At 41.9% G+C, this 22682-nt stretch overlaps 3 protein-coding genes across 4 annotated transcripts in view; 1 reads left to right on the forward strand and 2 right to left on the reverse strand.

The window, feature by feature from the left end:
* Positions 1-7781, forward strand: part of LOC310858862 (von Willebrand factor A domain-containing protein 7-like) — a 43699-nt gene extending 35918 nt beyond the window's left edge. For both annotated transcript variants that reach the window (XM_083765155.1, XM_083765156.1), the window contains exons 9-18: positions 391-503; positions 1175-1291; positions 1884-2096; positions 2430-2565; positions 2782-2934; positions 3531-3623; positions 3845-3951; positions 4438-4605; positions 5074-5391; positions 5574-7781. In XM_083765155.1, the coding sequence (XP_083621281.1) occupies positions 391-503; positions 1175-1291; positions 1884-2096; positions 2430-2565; positions 2782-2934; positions 3531-3623; positions 3845-3951; positions 4438-4605; positions 5074-5391; positions 5574-6014 (1859 nt within the window). In that variant the 3' untranslated portion in view covers positions 6015-7781. The remainder of the gene's footprint in view (positions 1-390; positions 504-1174; positions 1292-1883; positions 2097-2429; positions 2566-2781; positions 2935-3530; positions 3624-3844; positions 3952-4437; positions 4606-5073; positions 5392-5573) is intronic.
* A 481-nt stretch (positions 7782-8262) lies between these two features.
* Positions 8263-15710, reverse strand: LOC310858888 (beta-2-glycoprotein 1-like). Its single transcript, XM_083765185.1, has 8 exons — positions 15494-15710; positions 14911-15087; positions 14387-14492; positions 14108-14184; positions 13544-13732; positions 12763-12942; positions 11972-12169; positions 8263-8611 (listed from the first exon to the last, which is right to left on the reverse strand). Exons 1-8 carry the CDS (start codon positions 15561-15563, stop codon positions 8547-8549), a joined length of 1062 nt encoding a protein of 353 aa, XP_083621311.1. The 5' UTR covers positions 15564-15710; the 3' UTR covers positions 8263-8546.
* Positions 15711-16674: 964 nt separating this feature from the next.
* LOC310859100 (beta-2-glycoprotein 1-like) lies at positions 16675-21856 on the reverse strand. Its single transcript, XM_083765479.1, has 8 exons — positions 21744-21856; positions 20820-20999; positions 19355-19451; positions 18938-19014; positions 18215-18400; positions 17921-18100; positions 17047-17244; positions 16675-16800 (listed from the first exon to the last, which is right to left on the reverse strand). The coding sequence occupies exons 1-8, from the start codon at positions 21811-21813 to the stop codon at positions 16694-16696; spliced, it is 1095 nt and encodes a 364-aa protein (XP_083621605.1). The 5' UTR covers positions 21814-21856; the 3' UTR covers positions 16675-16693.
* Positions 21857-22682: the final 826 nt, after the last annotated feature.

The raw sequence follows: 22682 nt of genomic DNA on the forward strand, positions 1-22682 counted from the left end.
TGCTCATGAGCTCAAACATCTTAGCCATAATGAATTGTTTAAGTAACAATAACAATGTAAGAATTAGTAGCTTAATTATTAAGCGTGTTAATAATTAATTAATTCTTCCAAAACCGTCAGTGTTTTTCAGTGTTTACCTTATTTTGTTGACTCACGCAGCCCGAGATGTGTCCCGGCTGTCTGGAGGGGTGGACGATCATCTTTTCTGGAATTGGAAAATATTTTTTTGTAACTGCGGTCATCAGTTCTTTAGTTATGGGCCGTTGAATATAGCTTGTTTTGACCAAAAACACAATTTGGGAAAATAAATATTTTGGATATTACCCTCACGATTTTACTATTTAAATACATTGTCATAAATGAGTATTTAAATTTGTCTTGTGTGTTCAGGTTTTGGACCTGTGATAGTGACAACTGATTCAGACATCTTCAAAGCCCACATCAATAAGCTGACAGCATCAGGGGGAGGGGACATTCCAGAGATGTGCTTATCTGCTCTCCAGGTGTGTGTTTAAAGTGGATTAGCTATGGTACATAAAGACACAAGTGACTCATTGAGCGTCCATTTATTAGTATCTATTTTAATTGTGTGTGTGTGTGTGTGTGTGTGTGTGTGTGTGTGTGTGTGTGTGTGTGTGTGTGTGTGTGTGTGTGTGTGTGTGTGTGTGTGTGTGTGTGTGTGTGTGTGTGTGCGTGCGTGCGTGCGTGCGTGCGTGCGTGCGCGCGTGCGTGCGTGCATACAAGCTGTGTGTACACTGTACAAGCTTAGACGTTTTGAGCTTGTACTGTAGATCTGCTATTTTGGTGAAGACATTTGGTGTAGTACCAAGTACCAGGTCTTATTCCCTAAATTGAGTAAACTAAAGACCTGGAGGCGTGATCAATGCCATTTGGCTATTCTGAGTGTCCAAAGAGCATTGATCACGCCTCCAGGTCTAGTTTACTCAAGTTAGGGAATAAGACCTGGTACTTAAGACACGCAAAATACAGTATCTAAATAAGATGATTCGTTCAAATCGTTTTGTGTCTGTAATTGCAATTACTTAAAGGAGTTGAATACCCCTCAACTTGATTCTTTATCACATATTATTACAAAATTAATATAAGAGCAATTTCTAGTTACCACAGTGACCTGACTGTTCTAAAGGCGGTTTGTTCTTTGTTGTGTACAAAGCTTGCCCTGACCGCGGCTCCACCCTCCTCCGTAATCTTCGTCTTCACTGACGCTCCGGCCAAAGACGAACATCTGAAAAGTGCTGTGACTGCCCTCATAGAGAGCACCAAGACGGTGGTGAGTTAATTTTATAGTATACGTTGGTCCCTCTCATTGTTTACCTCTCAAACTTAGGTCTGAGCCTGCATGGTGACTCCAAATGTTACCAAGTGAAAGTCGTTGTGGGAGCAGCAATGCGTGTCTCAAAAGCTACTTAAACCTCAGGAGTCACATACATTCTGTGAGACGTAATTGTAAAAGCTTGTAGATATGTTATTTTCAGCAAAGACATATAATGTAGCCTATAGAGAAAACACAAAAGATACTAGCCTAGAGCCCTGAGGGACTAAGCGCAACCGGGGGTTTAAGTGGCCTAACTGTTAGGCCTTTAGCATATAGTCGAGGCTGTGGATGCAATTTGCCCACTAGCACGCTTTGTGATCTTATTAAATTATTCTGATTCACACCCTGTTCCTCTCCCCTCAGCACTCACAATGGTTAAATGTCCTCTTTACATATTGACAGGACTTCTATAAGAACTGCATCTGTCCATGTTGACAAGGTCACGATTCACAAAATGTTACTCAAACTTACGTAGTTGTAATACAATTCTGCACTCCACTTATGGTAGTTTATTACCTTTCTGTTGTCCTGCTCTTCCATGCATCAGGTGACCTTCATGTTGACAGACGTCTTGACCAGTCGTCGGCGCAGGAGAATGCTTCAGAATCAGAAGGGAGCTGCTTCACGCTCTATGAGTCAAACAGACGCCCAACTGTACCGTGACCTTGCTCGGGCATCTGGAGGTCAAGCCATTGAGGTCACAAAGTCTGAACTTCCACAGGCTACCAGTGTTATAGAGGATTCTTCAGCCAGTGCTGTGGTGAGACTATATGGGCTGTATTTTGCGTGTCTTAAGTACCAGGTCTTATTCCCTAACTTGAGTAAACTAAAGACCTGGAGGCGTGGTCAATGCTCTTTGGCCACTCAGAATAGCCAAATGGCATTGATCACGCCTCCAGGTCTTTAGTTTACTCAAGTTAGGGAATAAGACCTGGTACTTAAGACACGCAAAATACAGCCCTAACTATCCAACTGCAGTTAGGTTGGATGTTTAGCTATTATAATTATTGCAGTTGTTACTGTATTTAGCAAAGTGGTCTGATGTACTCTAAATTGTTGTTCGGTGCACTGTCAATTTCTTTCTCTTTTACAGGTTACCATTTTCCAGGCAGTAAGAAATCCCGGAAGGCCTGACAACTTTACTTTTGAAGTTGACAGCTCAATGAGAAACATAACTGCTTACATCACAGGAGCTTCCTCACTCACTTTCAGTCTCACAAGCCCCACAGGTATATGACTATGTTTGTATAGTGTACCCGAGAGGTACACATACATACCTTAAACTCTATATGTAGGCTACTGTAGGCCTAAACCATGTATTGTTAAATGAAGAAAAATGAAGAAAAATCAGTGCACCCACTGCACCACCCGAGCGCCTGCTTATTATGCATTATTTTTCAGCAGAAACAGTTATCATTGTGTTCGTCCTCTCATCTCCCCAATAGGTGTATCTCAGGCCTCCACTGAGACCAGTGGCCCGCTGGGCTCTTTCACTACAGTGGGTAACCTGCGTCGGTTCCGCTTCAGCGCTGACAACCTAACAGGATCATGGGATATTAGCATCAACTCTGATGCCATATACTCTCTCAAGGTCATAGGTCAGTACATAGTATCACTGCCTGGTTACATGTACGTATGTGTACAGTAGATGGTGTTGCAGTAATGTTTGTGTGTGTGTGTGTGTGTGTGTGTGTGTGTGTGTGTGTGTGTGTGTGTGTGTGTGTGTGTGTGTGTGCGTGTGCGTGTGCGTGTGCGTGTGTGTGTGTGTGTGTGTGTGCGCGCGTGTGATGAGACGGCCATGAGACGCAGAACACACAGGACACAAGTGTGTCTTAGGTGTGAGTGAGGCCTAAGAGCAGCACTGGGACATTAATGTAATCACTACATAAAAGAACATTCACCAATAAACAAGCTAGCAGAGTAGACCCTTTGGTTGTACAGTTTGTAGCAAAGCTTCTAAATTAGCCAAGAGACCTTTTGGTTGTACCGTTTGTGGCAAAAGCTCGTAAATATCTAAGACCCACACAGAAGAAAACCCTTTACCAGTACTTTTTGTGGTAAAACCGGTCAAACTATCAACAAAAAACAACCCATTTCTGTACCTGCTGCTGAGCATTCTGTTGCTTAACAGCTGACTGTTTCATGAACTATACAAACAGTAGGCCTGAGGATCTGCTTTTGTGTGTTGTTGCAGGTCAAAGTTCAGTGAACTTCATCTATCACCTTGTGGAGGCACACGAGGGAGCCCACAGTGACTTTGGTCTGAAAGAGGGGCGTCCTCTCACAGGTAAGTTCCAAAAAGTATTTCACTACATGCTGTTTGTCTTGTGAAGTCTGGGGTGTCCTTAGGGGTCCCAGGGGGGTCCCCAGAAAACTTAAGAAAAAATATTTCAGTTTGACATCCATGGCCAAGTATGTTAATCTAGGGTCCTTGACATGAAAAAGTTTGAGAGACACTGTTGCAAAAATCCTTATTTTCAACAATATGTTGACCTTTTTTCTTTGTAGGTGGTAATGTCAGCCTGTTGGTCACTGTCACAGGAAGTGACACAGCAGAAGTCAGAGAGGCGTCTCTGGTGGAAGGCTCAGGGTCGCAGGTCAACGGATCAGTGCAGGTATGCCACAGCGCTGGTTCCCAAACGTTTTCATGTTTACGACACGCACATTGAATTTGGCCGCGGACCCTCATCTGAAAATATTTTGTGACAGGGACAACCATAAGAGAACATTTGTATTAAACGTTTTCACAATTATTCTGAAATTGTAACAATTTTGTGTTGTGAGTTTGTAGAGCACAATGCAGACTGAAGTATGGAATACAATAGGCTTAAAAGTGGTTAAACTGATTTTAATACTACAGTATGGTTATGCTACTCATTTTCCTGGAACCACCTCAAGGAGAGGAATATTGAGAACCGCTGTGCTATACACTGAATGAATGTGTCACTTTGAACTTGACCTATGTACAGTAATACACTTTTAATAGTATAGATTAAAGTAAGTTTAGGTCTTAAGTACGATTATTATTACGATTAATAGATCTGAATCACAACAAAAAGAGGGAAATAAAAGCACTAAGTCCATTATTCTGTCCTCTACAGTCGCTGGGTGGGAGCAACTTCCTGGTTAAGTTCTCTGGCCTTCCAGCGGGTGAATTTGTGCTGCTTCTGAAAGGAGGAGACAGCGCCACCTCCAGGTCAACAACACCATCGGGTAACTTCCAACGGCAGGCCTCCACACAGATGAAGACCTCCAACATCTCTGTCACGGTGAGCACTTTCACATTCATGTGAAGTGTTTAAGTGTTTAAGGTGTACTGTACCTGGAAATATACATGCGTCCCTATTCTGGGGCGAACGTTTGGAAATAAACAGTCTACAAGCTCGCAACTCAACGTGTTGTGTGGTAGATCAGCTATTTTCGGAGAAGAGATGAGGGAAAAAGGGAGTGTATATAGTATAGAGCCCTGGCCTGGGGGACACCGTCCAAGGTACTCTATGTATATGGTTTAAGTGGTTTAACATCTGCTGTCTTCTACCATTGTTGATCACTTTACACTGTCAATGTTGAACAGAAAATACAAAATGTATTTTTCATTCAACTCTTACCTTCATTCTGCCGTCCACATGCAGGGGGGAAAATTTTGATACTAATGAATTTGATCAAATAAAGCATAAATAGATTAAATAAATCTTTGTCTCTTAACTCATCACCATGGTCATTCATTCTCTATACAGGTCCAAACTGATAGCATCACCGTAAAACCAGGTTCCACCATCTCCATCCCCTTTACTGTATCTACATCCACCAACGGAGTAGTCAACACCGCCGGAAGTGGTAGTTTCGCCATGCGCATCAGCAACGACCGGAGCTACTCCTCCACTTCGCCCACCACCATCTCCACAGCCGATGGCGGCCAAGCAAATGGCACGGTGGCATTAACAGTCCCGGCCAGCGCTGTGTCTGGATCCGATGTGACTCTTATCGTCGAGGCGGAGAACACTGCCACAGCGGACTCCAACTATGCCATGCTCAGACTCTCTGTGGTCGCTGAGGTAACTGCAAGCTGGCTTGCGGGGTAGGGTGGGTGGTCCTGCTAGTTGCTGCTGAGGCAGGGCAATGAAATGATTTAACACCAGATCTGTCAAGGCATGTAACTTGCAATTCATTCTGAATTCCATTTATTTCAAATAATTTCTGTATGCCCACCTGGCACTCCCCCATGCTCTCTCTCCAGGTGACAGATGTGACCCGCCCAGTGTGCACACAGGCCAGTGTGTCTGCCGCCTGTCCCTCCCTCTGTAGTACCTCCCAGTGGGAATTCTCTGCGAACATCACAGATGGCGTCAACGGTACAGGCGTTGAAAGCCTCACTGTCCGTAAAGGGAACGGAACCCTCAACACTAGCACGGTCGTGGGAGCTGAGGGGGAGAACATTACACTCGCCACCTACAGCGCCTCCTGCTGTTCACGGGATGTAGAGCTGGTGGTAGTTGACGGAGCAGGAAATGTGGGGACGTGTGTGGCGCAGGCGAGAAGCACAGACACAAGCACAACCGCTCCAGAGACCACAGTCACTCCAGCAGCTGTAGTTGCTACGACGTCCACCGGAGGGCACACTTTGACTTTGTCTCAATGTCTCTGGGTCAGTCTGGCACTTAGTTTTGTTTGGATATGAAGGAACATTTTTCAATGTTCTGTAGGTTCCATCTTTTCTGTACACTTCTCTTCATTCGCTTCGGGATGATATATCCTTCTCTCCGTCAGGTTAATCTGCACATTAGGGGCTCCATCTCACGCCAGGAGCCCTATTTCATCAATTTGGGGAATTAGTATTGTGTAAGAGGCGTTCCCCCGTAAGAAATGCTATCTTGTGCCACCAACTAAATCCTTAAAACACCTCCGCTATCCATTACATTATGCATAGGTGTGGTTTGGGCGTTACGCAACTTAAACCAATCAGTGTGCCAGGTGCTATAATGCCTTTAAGAGATCTATTATCCATAATCCATTATGCCCTGGATCTTGCCTTATGGAAGAGCAACGCGTGCTGCCTTGGAATACATTTATATTACAGAGGGTTGTTTTGTGTCCAGTATCTGATTATCTGCCATCCACTCCGCGACCAACACAGCCAAGTTGTGCTGCTCCTAGCATCCCTATTCCAAACATCTGAAGAAAAAAGCAGATCTACAAGTTCATGATGCGCTGCAATGAATCAGGAGATTGTTGATTGTCTCCTTTCCGCAAAGAGATTTTGTGTAGAGGGAAAAAGGAGGGGACCAAGTACAGACCCCTGGGGAACCCCGGTCAGCAAAATGTAGTTTAAGTGATTGAAACTCAGATTGTCGGCTGGGTGTTTTAAGGTATATAATATTATAACCATGTTTTGAAGAAATTATCCCTGGAGTACATAATTATTTCTATAGGTTCTCCATTATTTTCAGTCAGCGTACAAACTATTTACCATCTTACAGACAGAACCAAAGTAAACCACAAACTAGATAAAGCTTGACCCTGAATACAGCCTGCTGACTTCCTTTTATTTGTTCTGTGACTGCCCTGGTAAACTGGAAATTGAGAAAGCTTGAAATAATTGAATATATAGTGTTTTAACATGAATGCAATTATTTGGCAATGCTGACCGTTGAACTAATGTAGCAAAGCACTTTTTCATATGACTTGACATCTCTGTTTATACTGTACAATTACCCGAAAGAAAGTGCAGGCCAGACATACAGTGTGGCACTGGCCAGACATTGAGAGTTTATATCTATGATTTGTGGAGGCAACAGAAAACATTTGCTGATACCACTGAGAAAACCGGATACCACTGAGAAAAAAGACAAAAAATCATGAAGGTAAAGCTATCTTACTTGAAAGTGAATCCGGTACCTTAGCCAATATTCATGTCAAGTAGCTCCCAATAAATGTACTTACTGTATGTATCACAAGTAGCCTATTTGATGTTAAATTGTATACTTGGATATCAAAAGTAAAAGTACAAATAGCTTCTGATAGAACAAATCTCTCAGATGTTTATGGTTTAAAATGATTTAATTAAAGTAGACTGGAACTGGATTTCCGCCCAATTCTTTGAGGTGAAAACAATCTCTCATATGTGATTAGAAATGTATAGGGATTGAACATTCTGCTGTCACAATAACGATAACAAATGGTCACTGAAAGTGTTACACTGGTAAAAGTCTAATATACAAGAAACTCCAGAAAGCTTACAGGTGTAAATATATTTGCTATAGTATACTGTATACAATATCTATGCTACCGTATATGTATAAAAGTTACAAATTATATATCAGTGGCCTACTTTGTACAGTATACAATCATTATAGGTGGAATTAGTTTTGGTTTGATTTGTATTGACCATGTTTTAAATGGTCAATAGCTCTCAAGCTCTTTTGTGAACACCGGACAGTTTTTAAGTTGCTAGAATCAGTATTTAGAAAGCCTAATTGTTATTCATTTTATCAGACACTCCACCTAGATACAAACCCATTGTAACTCCATTTTAACCATGTTAGATTCATCAAAAACACCTGTCCTTGTTTCTGGTGACTGATTGTCCTTCTAATGTGAATTGCCTGCATGTGTTTTTTCAATTACTTTGTTCATTTATTACTTTAATTATACTTTGCATTAAGATGTTCTTTCTAATCCAGATGAGATATATAAATGATGTATCACATTAAAAGTATAAATATAGGGTTTAACTGCAACTGTTTCAATCAGGATGAGCACTATACCTTCTTCCTCATATCCTACCCCTGCTAATATTTGCATGCAAATCAGTAGGTCAAAATCTGGGTGTGACCATGGATTCAGACCAAAAACTTTGAAAACCATAACATCATTACAGCTTTTTATAATGAAAAAACATATCAAACGTAAGAGGATTCTTGTCTCAATCTGATGCTGACGCTTTGAATATTATTTGAGTAGCCTATGATAATGACACACACAAGAAAACACACATAACAAAAGGAAAATGTCATCTGTTATATTGAACTTTACTTTTTTTAATTTTGGGCTATAGGCTAAACATTCTCTAACTTTTTCAAAATAATCAAAAATAAGTTTGCCTGGCTATATGACACATTGTGAGCTTGACACATGACACAGGACAAAGAATAAGACAAAGCTTATGTAGTTAACAGCCTTAATTGTGTTTCACAACCAGGTACCATCCTGCTTAGCACTGTTGTATCTCTGATGGCAGAGAGCTGGCATGCAACGTATAAGCCAAAGCTCCAGGCTCTAGAGGACACACACACACACACACACACACGTGCGCGCGCACACACACACACACACACACCGCATGTTAGTTATGACGTCAGTAGGCTATGTAGACAAGCACATCAATTAATGGGTGAAATATATTCAACTTCCTCATTGTCAGAAGTCAAAGGTCTATTCTGTATGTCTGATTTGTATATTGTCACGGTCTCAGACTTTGCTCATCTAGATGTTGTTGTCTCCACCAGGCCGAAGGCATGTGGGGAGAGTATGTTTTGCACTCCGTCCGTCCGCGTGTCCGTCCGTCCGTCCGTCCGTCCGTGTGTCCGTCCGTGTGTCCGTGAACAGCTAATCTCGGCCACCGTTAACCCGGTCGATGCCATATTTTGCACACACACTCCCTGGATGCCAACCATGAACCTCTGCCCCAAACTTTCCAGAACGGCCTGTTATAGCGCCACCAGGAGGCCGCTTTGTGCAAAACAAGTTTTTGCACAGTACACCTACAGATTTTGTCCAAACATCACGCAAATTGGTACACAGTCTCTCTAGAGCCATTCAACGAAACGGGTCTTTCAGATTTATCAGACTCCATCCTGATTGGTTAAGATTGGCTTCCAAAGTTCACAGGAGTGCTCAGTTTCAAACAAAATGCTGCAAATCATGAACACATCGCGTGATTTCCGTGAAATTGTGCACCCACATTCCCACTAGGCCGAGGACGAAATGCCACATGAACAATTTCAACTCAGCCTCAAGGTGGCGCTATAACTGGCCGAAAAGTGTTTTTACCTCTAACTGCACGGATCTGTGGATAACCTGGTGGAGACCTGTGCCCGGAAGGGCACTTTTTCTAGTTTTTCTATGTTATGTTCTACTTGTTTTTATTCTATGTTCTGTTTATCTAGCTGTTGCATTGTCTATGTTCTTGTTCTAGTTGTTTTGGTTATATGTTCATGTCTTCCCCATGTGTTTCTCATATGTAATCAGCCCTCCTGTACAGTGTATATTAGTCTTGTTCCCCAGTCAGTCCTTGTCGGTTCATTGTTTAGTGTCACTCTGCATTTGTGATTTCTGTTCTGTTCACCTGTTAAATAAAATACCATGGGTTTTGATCACTACTCCTGCCTGGCTGTCCTGCATTTGGGTCCTCACCACCACCACCAGATCGTGACATATATGAGTAATCCAGTCAAGAAAGCTGCATGGGAAATGCTAGTGTTTGTACACAGTAAATCAAATGTAGTTTTTCTTCGATATTTGGAGCAAACATTTGTAAACCTTTTAGGTTAATGTGCTCAATTACTCATAAACTCAAGTATACAGTAGGTGTAAACTATGAGAACCTGAAGTGATTTTGCAAAGCTCTTTCACAATATTCAAATTCCACAACGAAACATGTTTTGAACCAATCACTGTACATAGTTTCAGTTCTTGAATAAGGAAGTGGAATATCATTCTGCTTTGCTTTCTGTTTCTCAGATTGCAAAAATTGTCTTCACTGCAATACTGCAAAACTTCATTTTGCAAGAATTTGTGATGTAAAATAGCTTCCTTTTTGTGGATAAAAGGTTAAAAAGAATTAGATTGCACACCAAATCTGCTGTGGCAAGGCGAGCCATATATAAGACGAGGGTTGTGTTTGTATTAATATACTTGTGATACTTGTGAGGATCAAATGTCTTCTATAGACATTTAGAAGTTAGAGATAATTTAGAAATAGAGTCTGGGGCACGGTGGCACAGTTGGTAGTGCTGTCGCCTCACAGCTAGAAGGTCCTGGGTTCGATTCCCGCTGGGGACGCTGTGGGCACTGTGGGCACCTCCTCCGCGTCATCAGTGCCCATACCCGAGGCGGGGGTTGGTGATAGGGCCTTTCTGTGTGGAGTTTGCATGTTCTCCCCGTGTCCCCTAGGGTAGATACCCTCACAAAAACATGCCGTAATCCTGGTCTCTAAAACTACCTCCCCCCTGGCCAGCCGGGGCGCCTGATGGAGGGGAAATTAACTGGTCGGAATAATGTGTCCCTTCCACGCGCTACGTCCGGCCGGGGAAATTCCCCTCTGTCAGGTGAAAAGAAGCAGCTTGGACTCCTCATGCATAGAAGGAGGCATGAGGTCAGTCCGCTGCCCCCCCAGGTTGGCAGAGGGAGTGTAGTGCCCAGGATTACATTAGATAATTGGCACTGGGTGAAAAGAAAACCGGGTTACAAAATCGTGGGATAAAAATTTAAAAAAAAAAAGAAATAGAGTTTGGTTATGCCTGATTTACACTAGTTAAGCGCTGTTGTGGTGCACCGTAACATAGCCGAGACATAGTGTATAGATCTGCTATTTTTCGGTTTATAGGCTTCCAGTTAAAAATGGATTCCATGGATTAAAAATAATTGTAAAAATGTTGTGTGCACAATGACAGTAGGTCAAATAAATACCATGACAAATGTTTTAGTTCAGCTATGTTTTAAGACTTTTAACATAATTATATTTAACTTTTGTGTCTTGGGCTGAAACCCTGCCTAAATTTGCAGTCATAGAGTAGGCTACATCATATAAATTCTATTTTTTGGAAATCTTTGGTTATCCGAATAATTGAAAATAATACCTCTGGTTTGATGTGAAAACGCCTTAAAGGAGGACCCATTTTCATCCTATCTTCATATAACCAGTAAGACGCCCTGAGGGGAACTCGCCCTAAAGGGTGAGATCGTATGCACACATCCGCCTGGGTGACGGCAGACTGCTGGGTGAGCGCTGGCGCTTTGGCATGGGGGGTCAGATCAACATATGCATGAATTCTGTACTGGCCATATATGGAGCGTGTCTTGAGTTTACAGGGTTTGATGAGGTCAGATCAACATATGGAATGTCAGAACAGGAAGGACGGGTAGGGAAGGATCAACATATGGAAGGTCAGAACAGGTCAGCTCCATATATGGAGATCTAAGGGTTTGAGGTCAGATGCAGATCGAATAAATGCAGATCGAACTGGGAACCTTCTAGTTCCCAACTGGCAACTCTACCCCTGAGCAACTGTCGCCCCTAAATCAAGGTTTTCATAGTTAGTCTTTGCTAATGCTCATTTGCCTCATTATAATATATGGTACCATTCTTGTCTACCCCTGTCTGTGAGAAGGACTATACAGTTGAGAAAGTTGGAATCCAAGCTAAGAGAACCCATGCATTGTTCTCACGTTAAAAAAATCTAATCTTGTTTGGAAAAAAGAAACCTGTCTAATTATGATGTAACTGGTAGGAAGGTCTTTGAAGTGTCCACAGCCCTATGAAACAGCGAGGACCAATTATATGAAGAAAGGTTGAAAATAGGTGAAGTTGTCTTTTAATGATCTCTTTTACTTTTCTCTGATGGACATAAGTCTTACCTTCAAAGCATTCTGGCAATAGGAGTTGCCCATCAATGCACTGAGTAGACACTGCATAGCCACATGCCCTTTCCTTGTTCATACAATAGACTGAGATAATCTCTTGGTGGAAGACTCTCTTAGGCGTCAGATCTTCAATCCAGCGTTTTTCCCCTTCATATAATATCCTTCCTCTTTGCAGACCAAGAGTGCAAGGGTCTGTAGAGCGGAAGAAATGGACAGGGGAGTTACATAAGTCACATTACAGACGTTATTATATGTGATACAGACAATTTGCAACGCACACGCACGCACACACGCACGCACATGCGCGCGCGCACACACACACACACACACACACACACACACACACACACACACACACACAAAACATCAAAGATGAAGATATGGGGATACAAGGTTTCTGCCCGACAGTAACACTACAAAGTAGTTACCTGCTTTAGTAACTGTGGTGCTGTCCTGGGCTATGACATGGATAAATGCATTCTTTAGTGCCACATTGAACAAATACAGTACCTAGATGTAAGATGTGGGTGTCTCTGTAATCCTTCATATCCAGCTATGCTAATACTTAATGAAGTCCTACATGTCTTTTAGTTGAACTTGACAAAAAAGTACTAACTTATTGTGACAACTATAGACTGCAACTATCACCTATGTGACCTCAGTCCCTACGTGCATTCTGGAGCTGCAGAATGAGCGTATAGGGACTGAGGTATGGGGCTACTAGACAACTAACTATGAATCAGACATGCTACATTGCTACATGCCCACGACAGCCCGGTTCCTACCCTTGCAAGAAGGTAGTTGGGACCACTCCCCTGTCTCCTGACATGTGCTCTCCATAAGCCCATCAATTCTGTAGTCTCCGTTGCACCCATATTTGATTGATTCCTTGTAGTCATACTCTCTCTGAACACTGCTGGACATGTAGCCATTTTTAATTGGCTGCGGTGGGGGGCAGGTTACCACTGTAAGGAAACATGTTATGAATATACATTATACACACACACGCGCACGCACGCACGCATGCGCGTGCGCGCGCACACACACACACACACACACACACACACACACACACATGCATGCAGAGAGAGAGAGATGCGTTAACAATCAGTTGATGCAGGAAAACATGAAATCTCGCTGTTATGGTGATTACTAAGGCTTTTCAATGATATAAAATACAATACCAATTGTTATTGAGCAGTTGAGACAAATAACAGTCCAATCCACACTCCATAATGTATCAATTATGGATAAGGGGTCAGGACAGTAAGGCCTTTTTCGGGGAGGGGTCAGCATAAATTATGTACTTAATTGGTAAATAATCAACCAAAATAAAGTTTACAAACTTTTATTTATTGTTGTCAATGTATACAATACAGTGGCTTGTATGTCTTCTGTGAGCATATCCACAGTAATGACAAAAGTATGCTTACAACATACCAGAATGATAGACAACCAGTATGATTGAATAGTCTTGGTTTCTTTGTATAATGGCAAACTTTTTGCACAGTACTGGGGCTTCAATAGAATGATTTTAGCTCATATACAACCATTTTTACTACTTACGTCGACATTCAGGGGGCTTGGTCCAGCTGCCAGACGCAGTACACTGTCCTCTTGCGTTGCCTGTGACTACAAATGGAGGCAGGCACTTGTAGGTCCCACCGAGACCAAACTCTATGGTATTCCCTCTGACATACTTATCATAGACTATTATCCCGAACTCTGGGATCGGAGCAAGACCACACATCACAGCTGAGAGAAACAAGTTGGAGAACGAAATATTTTAGCTTATTTTGGATGTACTCACTCAGGCCTGCAGACATGCTGTGTAACTACAGGTTCAGGCACAGTCTGTCACCATCCCTAGATCCCATGTTTATTTTAGTACCCGGTTCCGGCTGTGACACTACAATCTAGTGTGCATTATATATTATTAGAGACAATTTCTCCTTCAATTTGTTGTTTAATAAATAAAAATATATACTCGTCTGAACAAATAATAACTTGACAATTAAAATGCAAGAATACATTTAAGATGAATGTGTGAAGCAGTTTAAAAAAATTACAAATAAAGGTCAACTCATTCTTTGGAGTGTAAAGTGCCATACAGTATACGAGTATACACACGCTTGCATTGGGGTGTCGGGGTGCTCCATGATCCATCTTCTTGGCACTCAGAACTGTTGTGACCATGCAAGATGTACCTGTATGGACAGGTCTTGGGTATTAAAGCCAATTCAATATTCGCATGTATTCTACTGTAATCTGTTAAACAAAATAAGATAGACAAATGATGTTCCCAGCATAAAAACATATACCGTAGCTCCATCCACGCAGATCATATTTTGCTCTAACTCTGGGAAATTCCATACAGTGATTGAGTTAAAGCTGTCCTTCTTTCCTTACCCCTCATTGCAAGTGTAGCTGATTATATTCTTATACTCAGTTTGATGGAAACTTTCAAGCTGAACCTCTCCATTATACATTGTGTGTGGATAGGGGCATCTGACTGCTGTAGGAGAGACATTTAAGACATGTTTACTATGCAGTCCATGTACATTTAGCAACATAAAATACCATAGTTCTATGATATACTGTATATAGACTATTATTATATTGATATTTTTATTTAGATATAGATTGACAATAGATAAGAGTCTATTGCCCTCTGCTCTTTTTCCCTCTACAACAAATCTCTTCTCCAAAAATAGCTAATCTACAAGGTCACAACTTGTTACAAATGTCCACCCATTCCTTGCCAAATGTTAGCCCATTATGACATTGACATGCCCAGAGTCAGGATGCTAGCTATGGTTCATGCAGTGAAAACCTTTAACTAGGGTAAGTAACTCCAAATTATGCTATGATAACTGTACCACCAATGAAGTGTCAATATCATTTGGGTTTATTGGAAACAAATGAAGACCTACGGTCGCACTTGAGGTCAGTTTTGGTCCATAGTCCGGTGTTGGCACAAACAATAGTTAGAGAACTTGTGGAGATGCTGTAACCTGGTTTACAGGACAGGGTTATCACAACACCTGGGTTGGAGATTCTCTGGAGCCCTTCTGCAATAGCATTGTCTGGCAGGACTGGCCTACCGCAATCTGCCAAGACACACAATAAGGCCTAATGTACTTACACTCATATGGACCGTGCATCGAATGATTTTGGGTAGGCAACCAGGCCTGGTGGAGATGTGTGCTCAGAGGAGCATGCTTTTCTAGTTAGATATATTATTTCCTATGAAATAATAATATCTCTGTCTCTATAATCTCTGATCTCTCTCTCTCTTGATAACTGGATTCAATCAAATTAAAATGCATAGTAGAGCTTATGGATACTGTATAATGATGTAAAATAATAAAATAATAAAAACATAGTACATTAAAATACTCTTTGACCATGAATTAGTTCTTAGGCAATAATGCAATAAAGCAAAGCAAATGTAATCTGTTGAACTGCCATAAGGCTTTGCTTTTTGTCAACGAATACCAGTAATGATAATATTACCCTTGGATGTCACAGCAGTGAAGAAGGCAAATGGGCACAAGAGAAGCAAAGCAGTCGTGTGTCCCATCATCAGGGGCTCAGAAAAGTTCTGTTCAGCTTCACTTCCTTTGTTATTTGTCTGCCCCTGTCCCTGATGTTTGTGTTTCTGTTGGATTAAACCGTTAAGTGTAGGCTCAAGTAACAGTCTATTGATTTGTACTTCTCTGTTTACCAGCAGTCCGCAACCATGGTACCATTTACTGGAAGTGAAAGTTTAACAGTGAACTTCCCCTTGCTGCAATAATTGTTACAAAATAAAGGGGGACAGGGGGCTGACATCTGCTAAACACACTTCTTCAGAACTCACAAGTTGAACAGCATTGCTCTGTTGAGGAAGAACTACATCCTCTTTTAAAGGACCTACAACATAAAATCAAACTTTTCCAACAATGTTGGTGTTTTTTGGGCTCCCCATGTGTTTTCTATGCCCACAAATACACAATTTTGAACAATCAGGCTTTCACATCATATGGAAATTGCTCTCAGGAACAGCTCAACTGATTTGGTCGTATGCATGATGCCATCAGTGTCACCCTACTGGCATGGAATTAAAACAAGCCTGGTTTTACCTAGCATCAATATTATAATGACTCAAATATTAAATAATTTTCATATCAGCTCCCCCACTACCTCAGGACATTGTGGTACTGCAGCTAAAACTGCTTCAAAGTCCAAAAGAAATGACTGGTTATATCAGAGTGGTGATTTAGGCTCAAACCATTAGAAATAAGTTTGAGGAACATAGACACACAGTTTTAAAATGCATGTTATTTCTGCTTTAAATCAGTGGTTCTCAAATTGACCCTTACAGGTCTATAACTCTCTCACACTCATGCTCACGCACGCACGCACGCACGCACGCACGCACGCACGCACGCACACACACACACACACACACACACACACACACACACACACACACACACACACACACACACACACACACACACACACACTCATAAGGTTAGTATGTCAACATGATGAAATAAAGTTATTTTAGATATCACTCTATGCAAATTGTATACCACCTACATCAAACGTTATGTTAACACCCTTTTTTAATGAGACACATCTTGTTTTGTTTTTATGTTGGTTTTATTAAGGCAGTATTCATGTTCCAGTCTACCTACTACTTCGGCTGCGAAACGTTAATATGTGACATTATGCAGGTGCTACTGCGCTAGTGGGGCCTTCAGGAGGTGCGGCACACATTCTGATCTCTGATGGAAGCGTTTTCGCCCTTAGGTTATACACCGTCTTGCCTGGTTCTGGAAGGAAACAAATGCATTAAGAAACATCTTGACGTGTATAGCCTAATAATACGGTGGCAGTAGTCAGTGTGAGGTTTCTCAAAGGACATCTCTAAACCAAACATCAGTGCTGAGTATTTGGGGGGAATTGTCCAGTCCACCACATATTATTTCAAAATGTTTACTACCATAAATCCTGCAATCCAAATCACCCCCTGTGGGACTACAAAGGGGTTACTTTGGATGATGTGAACAGAGGCTCACCTTCAAAGCACTCTGGGATGGGGAGCGTTCCATCGTTGCAGACGCTGGCCACGGGGTAGCCGCATTTCTCGCTTCTGTTCAGACAGTAGAAGACAACAGGCTCCTTATGAAGGACTCGGTTTGGTTTCAGATCCGCAATCCAGAGCTTCTTGCCATTGTAGAAGATGCGTCCTCTTTTAATACCGACTGCACAGGGGGCTGTGGGGGAAATGGCTGAGATGAGATTTTCTTTTCTTTTTTTCATGAATTCAGCCACTATAGAGTATAAGACAAACATAACTTGACTACATCAACTTCCTCAAGTTCCCCCAAGTTGAATATATGCGTAATTCAGTTTGAGATTTAACTTGCTTAGTTATCATAACAAAGCACTCTCTTTCTGCTACACCAAATAAGTAATAATAGCAATAATAGCTGCTAAACTTGTTATTTGCGTTTATATTGTCACAATATTACCTTGCAAAACTACATCTCACTGTAAATCATATAAGCCTAATTTATTTGGTTAAAAGCTTTGATTATTATACTGCCCTACAAAGCCAAAGTGCAGTAACTACGTTTTTGGACACACCAACTTATTTGTGTATCCCACGGGTCAAATGTAGCCTCGCGTAACCAGACTTATCTGCCTTTGCAATACAAATTGCCCAAGGCAGATAAGGTCCAAATGAGCCCTCGTGATTTTGACGGATAAGCAATTACCTCAAGAACAATTACATAATATCACTTTTGTCGATTCCTCATTGGCCGCAGGCTGAACAGTTGAAACATTTTTAAACCCATTTATCGGTTACTTTATTTTTGTAGTTATTGCACATTTGGCTTTGTATGGGCACTATAGTGTAATGTGATTGCTGATTGTCCCTCGACTCACCCCTACAAATTGGTTGGTTGGACCAGTTCCCTGAGTTCTGGCACTGTATCTCAGCATCTCCTTCCAGAACATAGTGCTCATTGCAGGCGAACTTGACCTTCTCCTTATAGCCATGTTCCCGCATCACAGCGAAGGTGATAAAGCCATTTGGCATGGCTCTGGGGATTGAGCAGCTCACATCTGTGTGGGGAAATTGAGTTGAGGGCTTGAGGCATTTCTGAATGCCACTCTTAGGAATGTATCAACAAGTGAAAAATAACGAATGACAGAAATGTTTTTATATTGGCTACCTACCACGACATACTGGTGGCTCAGTGGCATTTCCATCAGCCATGCAGAAACCCCTCTCGAAGCTTGGTGCTTTGGGTGAGTTGCACTCATATGTCCAGCCTTGCCCATAGATGGTGTTGGTTCCAACAACTCTCTTGTCATGGATGATTCTGCCATCTCTTGGTGGTTTAGGCAGAGGACAGTTCACAGCTGCATGGGGGAACAACAGGTTAATCTGAATTTAAACTGGGGAACCTATCCTGATGCAGGAATAAAGCAACATGTTATTTCTACAATATTTAAACAAAATATATCATGCTTGTATTTATACTGTATCCCCCCAGGGGAAGTCATGCTCTATTGTCATTCTCAACCTTTTCAGGCTGTGACCCCCAAAATGTACATACAGTATTTAAACTGGGGACCCCATCACACCCTGACAAGCACTTGGAACTGAGGCATTCAATTTTGTTTGACTCGGTTCCACATATAAATATTGTTATAATAGCAGATCGACAAGCTCACAACGCCTCGCAATGTGAGGCGTTGTTATCTTGTAGATCAGATGTTTTCACAATTCTTGGATCTTTCTTAGATTATTTGACAATTTGCTTCACACCTATTCTTACTGACTTTGTTCTCAAACCCCAATCTGAAATTGTATTTATGACTAGAAGATAATCAAACCTGGGGCAAAGAGTAACTGAAAACTAAAGTATTTAAAAACAAAGTATTTTTGTTCAATACCTCTGCAAAGGGGTGGTGGGTGACTCCAAGTACTATCATGTAGGCAACTGCTTTCATTGGCTCCTTCCATGACATACCTGAAGGGAATAAATGCGTTTTGGTCTAAATAAATAAAAACCAAACCACTGTCACAGGCTAACTGGATTGGCTGATTCAATAAAGTAGGTTAGCCACTTTAAACCTGCCATCCAAATGTAGGGCCTGCTATTATAGACAAACAATGTTCAACAGATAATCTATAACTCAGAGAGTTCTGTATACTACTACCATAGTTATAATTCAGTCTTCAGTGTCCATTGGGTTCCTAACTTTCAATCATTTACTGAGGTCCCCATATGGAACTCCCACAAGAAGACCTGGGGGTCCCTGGGGGTCCACTCACATATAGTAAAGGCTTGAACCATGAAGTGAGCTTACCCGTCGTCACAAGTGTAGTTGAGCACAGTCTTAAAGGGAACCTCTTTCCTCCCCATTGCCAAGGGCTGTAGCGGCTTGGGGATTGAGCACACCTTGGCTACCAGAAAGATGATGGTTACGACAATGTATTAAAGCCCAAACCACCAGTTGCAACTTGTTGCAAATAATCGCAACTAGTCGCAACTCCTTGCAACAAAACAGTTTTAAGGTCAACCACACAAATGCAACTCCTTGCAACAGCCATTGGGGATGGTTGCAAGTAGTTGCGTGACGAATCATTGGTGCAGTATGGGCTTAAAGAACAGTCCACTCAATAAAACCTTTATTTAACGATTACTTAACCAGGGAATTCGTCATCTAGTATTCAGTTGAAGACATTTTTTTTAATTATATAACCATGTGTATTTATAATCACATTGTATTAATGTGGAGTTTCATATATTATTTGTGTATTTAAATATTTAATTACGTATTACGGAGCCCGTCGCAGATGACTATGACTAAGCTGTCAGTCTGTCAGTCATTCCACCATATATGGCTGTCAGTCCCTCACGCCTCGAGTCGTGACACGTCAGGCCACCATATATGGCTGTCAGTCTGTCATGCCTCGTGACACGCTCCATATATGACCGTCTCCATATACATTATGAAGATCACGACACTGACCGCATCAAACCCTGGATAGCCATACATGGAGAAGACTGGATCATCACCTAGATCTGCATATATGGAGCCGGCCAGCATCTCCGGCCAGCAACCTCAAACCCTTAGATACAGTATATGGAGCTGGCCTGACATTCCATATGTTGATCCTTCTCCACCCGTCCTTCCTCTTCGATGTCTCCCTTTTGACTGATGCCTGTCCATTCAAACTCTAGACCGACCTGCCCCAAAGTTATTCGTGCAGCCGTGCCCGGTTCTCAACAGGCCCGGAAATTAAAGCCCGGTCCTACCTGGGCCCTCTTCAAACCCTGTACACTCAAGACACTGCCCCCACTGCCACCCTTAGATCTCCAAATATGGAGCTGACCTGTTCTGACATTCCATATGTTGATCTGACCTCATCAAACCCTGCACACTCACATTCCATATATGGCCAGACCTCATCAAACCCTATACACTCAAGACACTTCCCCCGCTGCCACCCTTAGATCTCCATATATACGTAGAGCTGACCTGTTCTGACATTCCATAATTATGTTGTTCTGACCTCATCAAACCCTGTACACTCAAGACACACTCCATATACGGCCAATACAAAATTCATTCCATATATTGATCCGACCCCCTCATGACAAAGCGCCAGCGCTCGCCCAGCAGTCTGCCGTCACCCAGGCGGATGCGTGCAGGGGCGAGGTCGCTCCTCGCCCTCAGGGCGTCTTACTGGTTATGTCCAACACATAAATTGTGTTTAATAGCTGACTTGATGCTGAAAACATGCAATTAGGTTGTAAGAGTCACTCACGGGCACATGTTATGTCTGACGGCGTCCACTCTCCTGTGGCAGTGCAAGACATCCTCCGAGGGGATGCTGTGGAAGGTGTGTACCCCGGTTCACACTTAAGGGTCACCTCCTCGGCCACCTCATACACACGTTTTAGCGTTGACTCATCAATGCCATCACTGATGGGCGGGCGGCCGCACACTGAGGGAAACAGAAAAAACATGTAGAACCTTTAGTCACTTAAGAAGCCATACACTGTATTATACTAACTGTACAACAACAAGATCTGCACACTTACAATGCATTGCCATACGAGTATATGAGATTGTAGATCAGCTATTTTCAGTACTTAACCCATTTAGGACTACTGCTGATTCTAAAAACACCTTCTAATTCCTGATCTAAAAAAGTTTTAACATTTTCTCAAAAAATTTTATATCTTTTTTGGAAACATTTTGGAAATTTGCCTATTATGATGTGGCCAAAATAGGAACACCAGGTTAGTTGCTAATGAAAATAAAAACAAACGATCTGTAAATGTTTCATTTAGGCCACAAATGTTTTGTCTTGGTGACGCCACATTCTGCACCAATTTTGTACTCTCGCTTGTGGAGAAGAAGTTGCAGACATAATGGAAAGTGTGTTGATTTAACATAGCCTACCCTCTTTCTCCCAATTTTGTATTAGGCTACTGCTTAAACAGACAGACCTATAGTTTCTTAGAAATTATTATTATTTTGACAGTGTGGCTCTAGAGCCAAATTGTTCTCCATCTATTGGCGTGTGTGTGTGTGTGTGTGTGTGTGTGTGTGTGTGTGTGTGTGTGTGTGTGTGAGCACAGTAATGGAAAAAAAAGAAGAAATAAATAACTACTCATATTAATTGCATTGATTCCAGTCTCTATTCCAAAACACAATTAAGCATTTCGAAGAGATTTCTCATTACCTTTCTTAGATGTTACAGTTGTGTATAAAGCAACTTGGCAGAGGAACAGCAAAGCCAGTGTTGGAGTCATCTTTGGGGCGAGATCTCCAAACTGCACACTCTAGGTGGAAGTTACATAAGAGTGCATGATGTTCTGCTCAAGCTCCAATTTAAGCCAGAATAGGCACTGATTGTTTGAATCCAAAGGTCAGTACTAATGCATAATATTTGCTCAGAGTTTAACTTTGGTTTTGTACACAGCTGACACAAATGCTGAATGTACACAGACAAACAGGGGATGAGAGACTGATGTTTTACAAACACATCAAGCATTGGGATTATGCAGACCACTGTAACTAGGTTACACGTAATTTGCTGATTAAAATACAAAAGGGGTAGCACAGCCTCATTGAAGGTGAACTACATTACTGGGATGAAATGGCCTCTACTGTAGATTAAAGGCTTTTTTAAGTAATCTGTGTCTAAAACTGTGTGTGTGTGTGTGTGTGTGTGTGTGTGTGTGTGTGTGTGTGTGTGTGTGTGTGTGTGTGTGTGTGTGCTCAATTTACTAAACCGTCCCAAAGTACAGAAGTACAGTACTGATATATCTACACACCAAACTAACAAGTTTTCACTGTCATCCAGGTGGAACCCGTGATTTTCCAAAACTGTTACTTTTCGGGAAATTGGATCTATGTGTTCCAATAGATCCGATTATTAATTAATTAACACAAGCTCTTGTTAATACTTTCCATTGGTTAAGTAGCAGTAGCAAAAATGGCAGATCACGATGCATTGTAGATTGGCTATTTTAGCTACTTTTGTGTGACACTTCATCATGAGATGAGATGTGTAGCATTGCGCGGAAGCGGGGATTGAACCTGGAGCTCCGACTCGCCAGACCAACGCGCAACCTATCGTGCCAAAGCAAAGCAAAGCAAAGTTACTATATTTACCCAG

Source organism: Protomyctophum parallelum, assembly GCF_964188405.1.
Source record: "Protomyctophum parallelum genome assembly, chromosome: 5".
NCBI classification, from domain to species: domain Eukaryota; kingdom Metazoa; phylum Chordata; class Actinopteri; order Myctophiformes; family Myctophidae; genus Protomyctophum; species Protomyctophum parallelum.

Excerpts from the sequence above, each read along its gene's own strand:
- LOC310858888 (XM_083765185.1), bottom strand. The coding sequence starts at position 15,563 with ATGATGGGACACACGACTGCTTTGCTTCTCTTGTGCCCATTTGCCTTC. Across the intron at positions 13,733-14,107 it reads CCCGACACCCCAATGCAAGC|CTGTGATGTGTGGTCTTGCT; the intron begins GTGTGTATACTC and ends TGTTTCTCTCAG. Across the intron at positions 12,170-12,762 it reads CCAACTACCTTCTTGCAAGG|ACCCTTGCACTCTTGGTCTG; the intron begins GTAGGAACCGGG and ends TCCGCTCTACAG.
- LOC310859100 (XM_083765479.1), bottom strand. The coding sequence starts at position 21,813 with ATGACTCCAACACTGGCTTTGCTGTTCCTCTGCCAAGTTGCTTTATAC. Across the intron at positions 21,000-21,743 it reads AACTGTAACATCTAAGAAAG|TGTGCGGCCGCCCGCCCATC; the intron begins GTAATGAGAAAT and ends TGTTTCCCTCAG. Across the intron at positions 16,801-17,046 it reads CATCCCAGAGTGCTTTGAAG|AACCAGGCAAGACGGTGTAT; the intron begins GTGAGCCTCTGT and ends GTTTCCTTCCAG.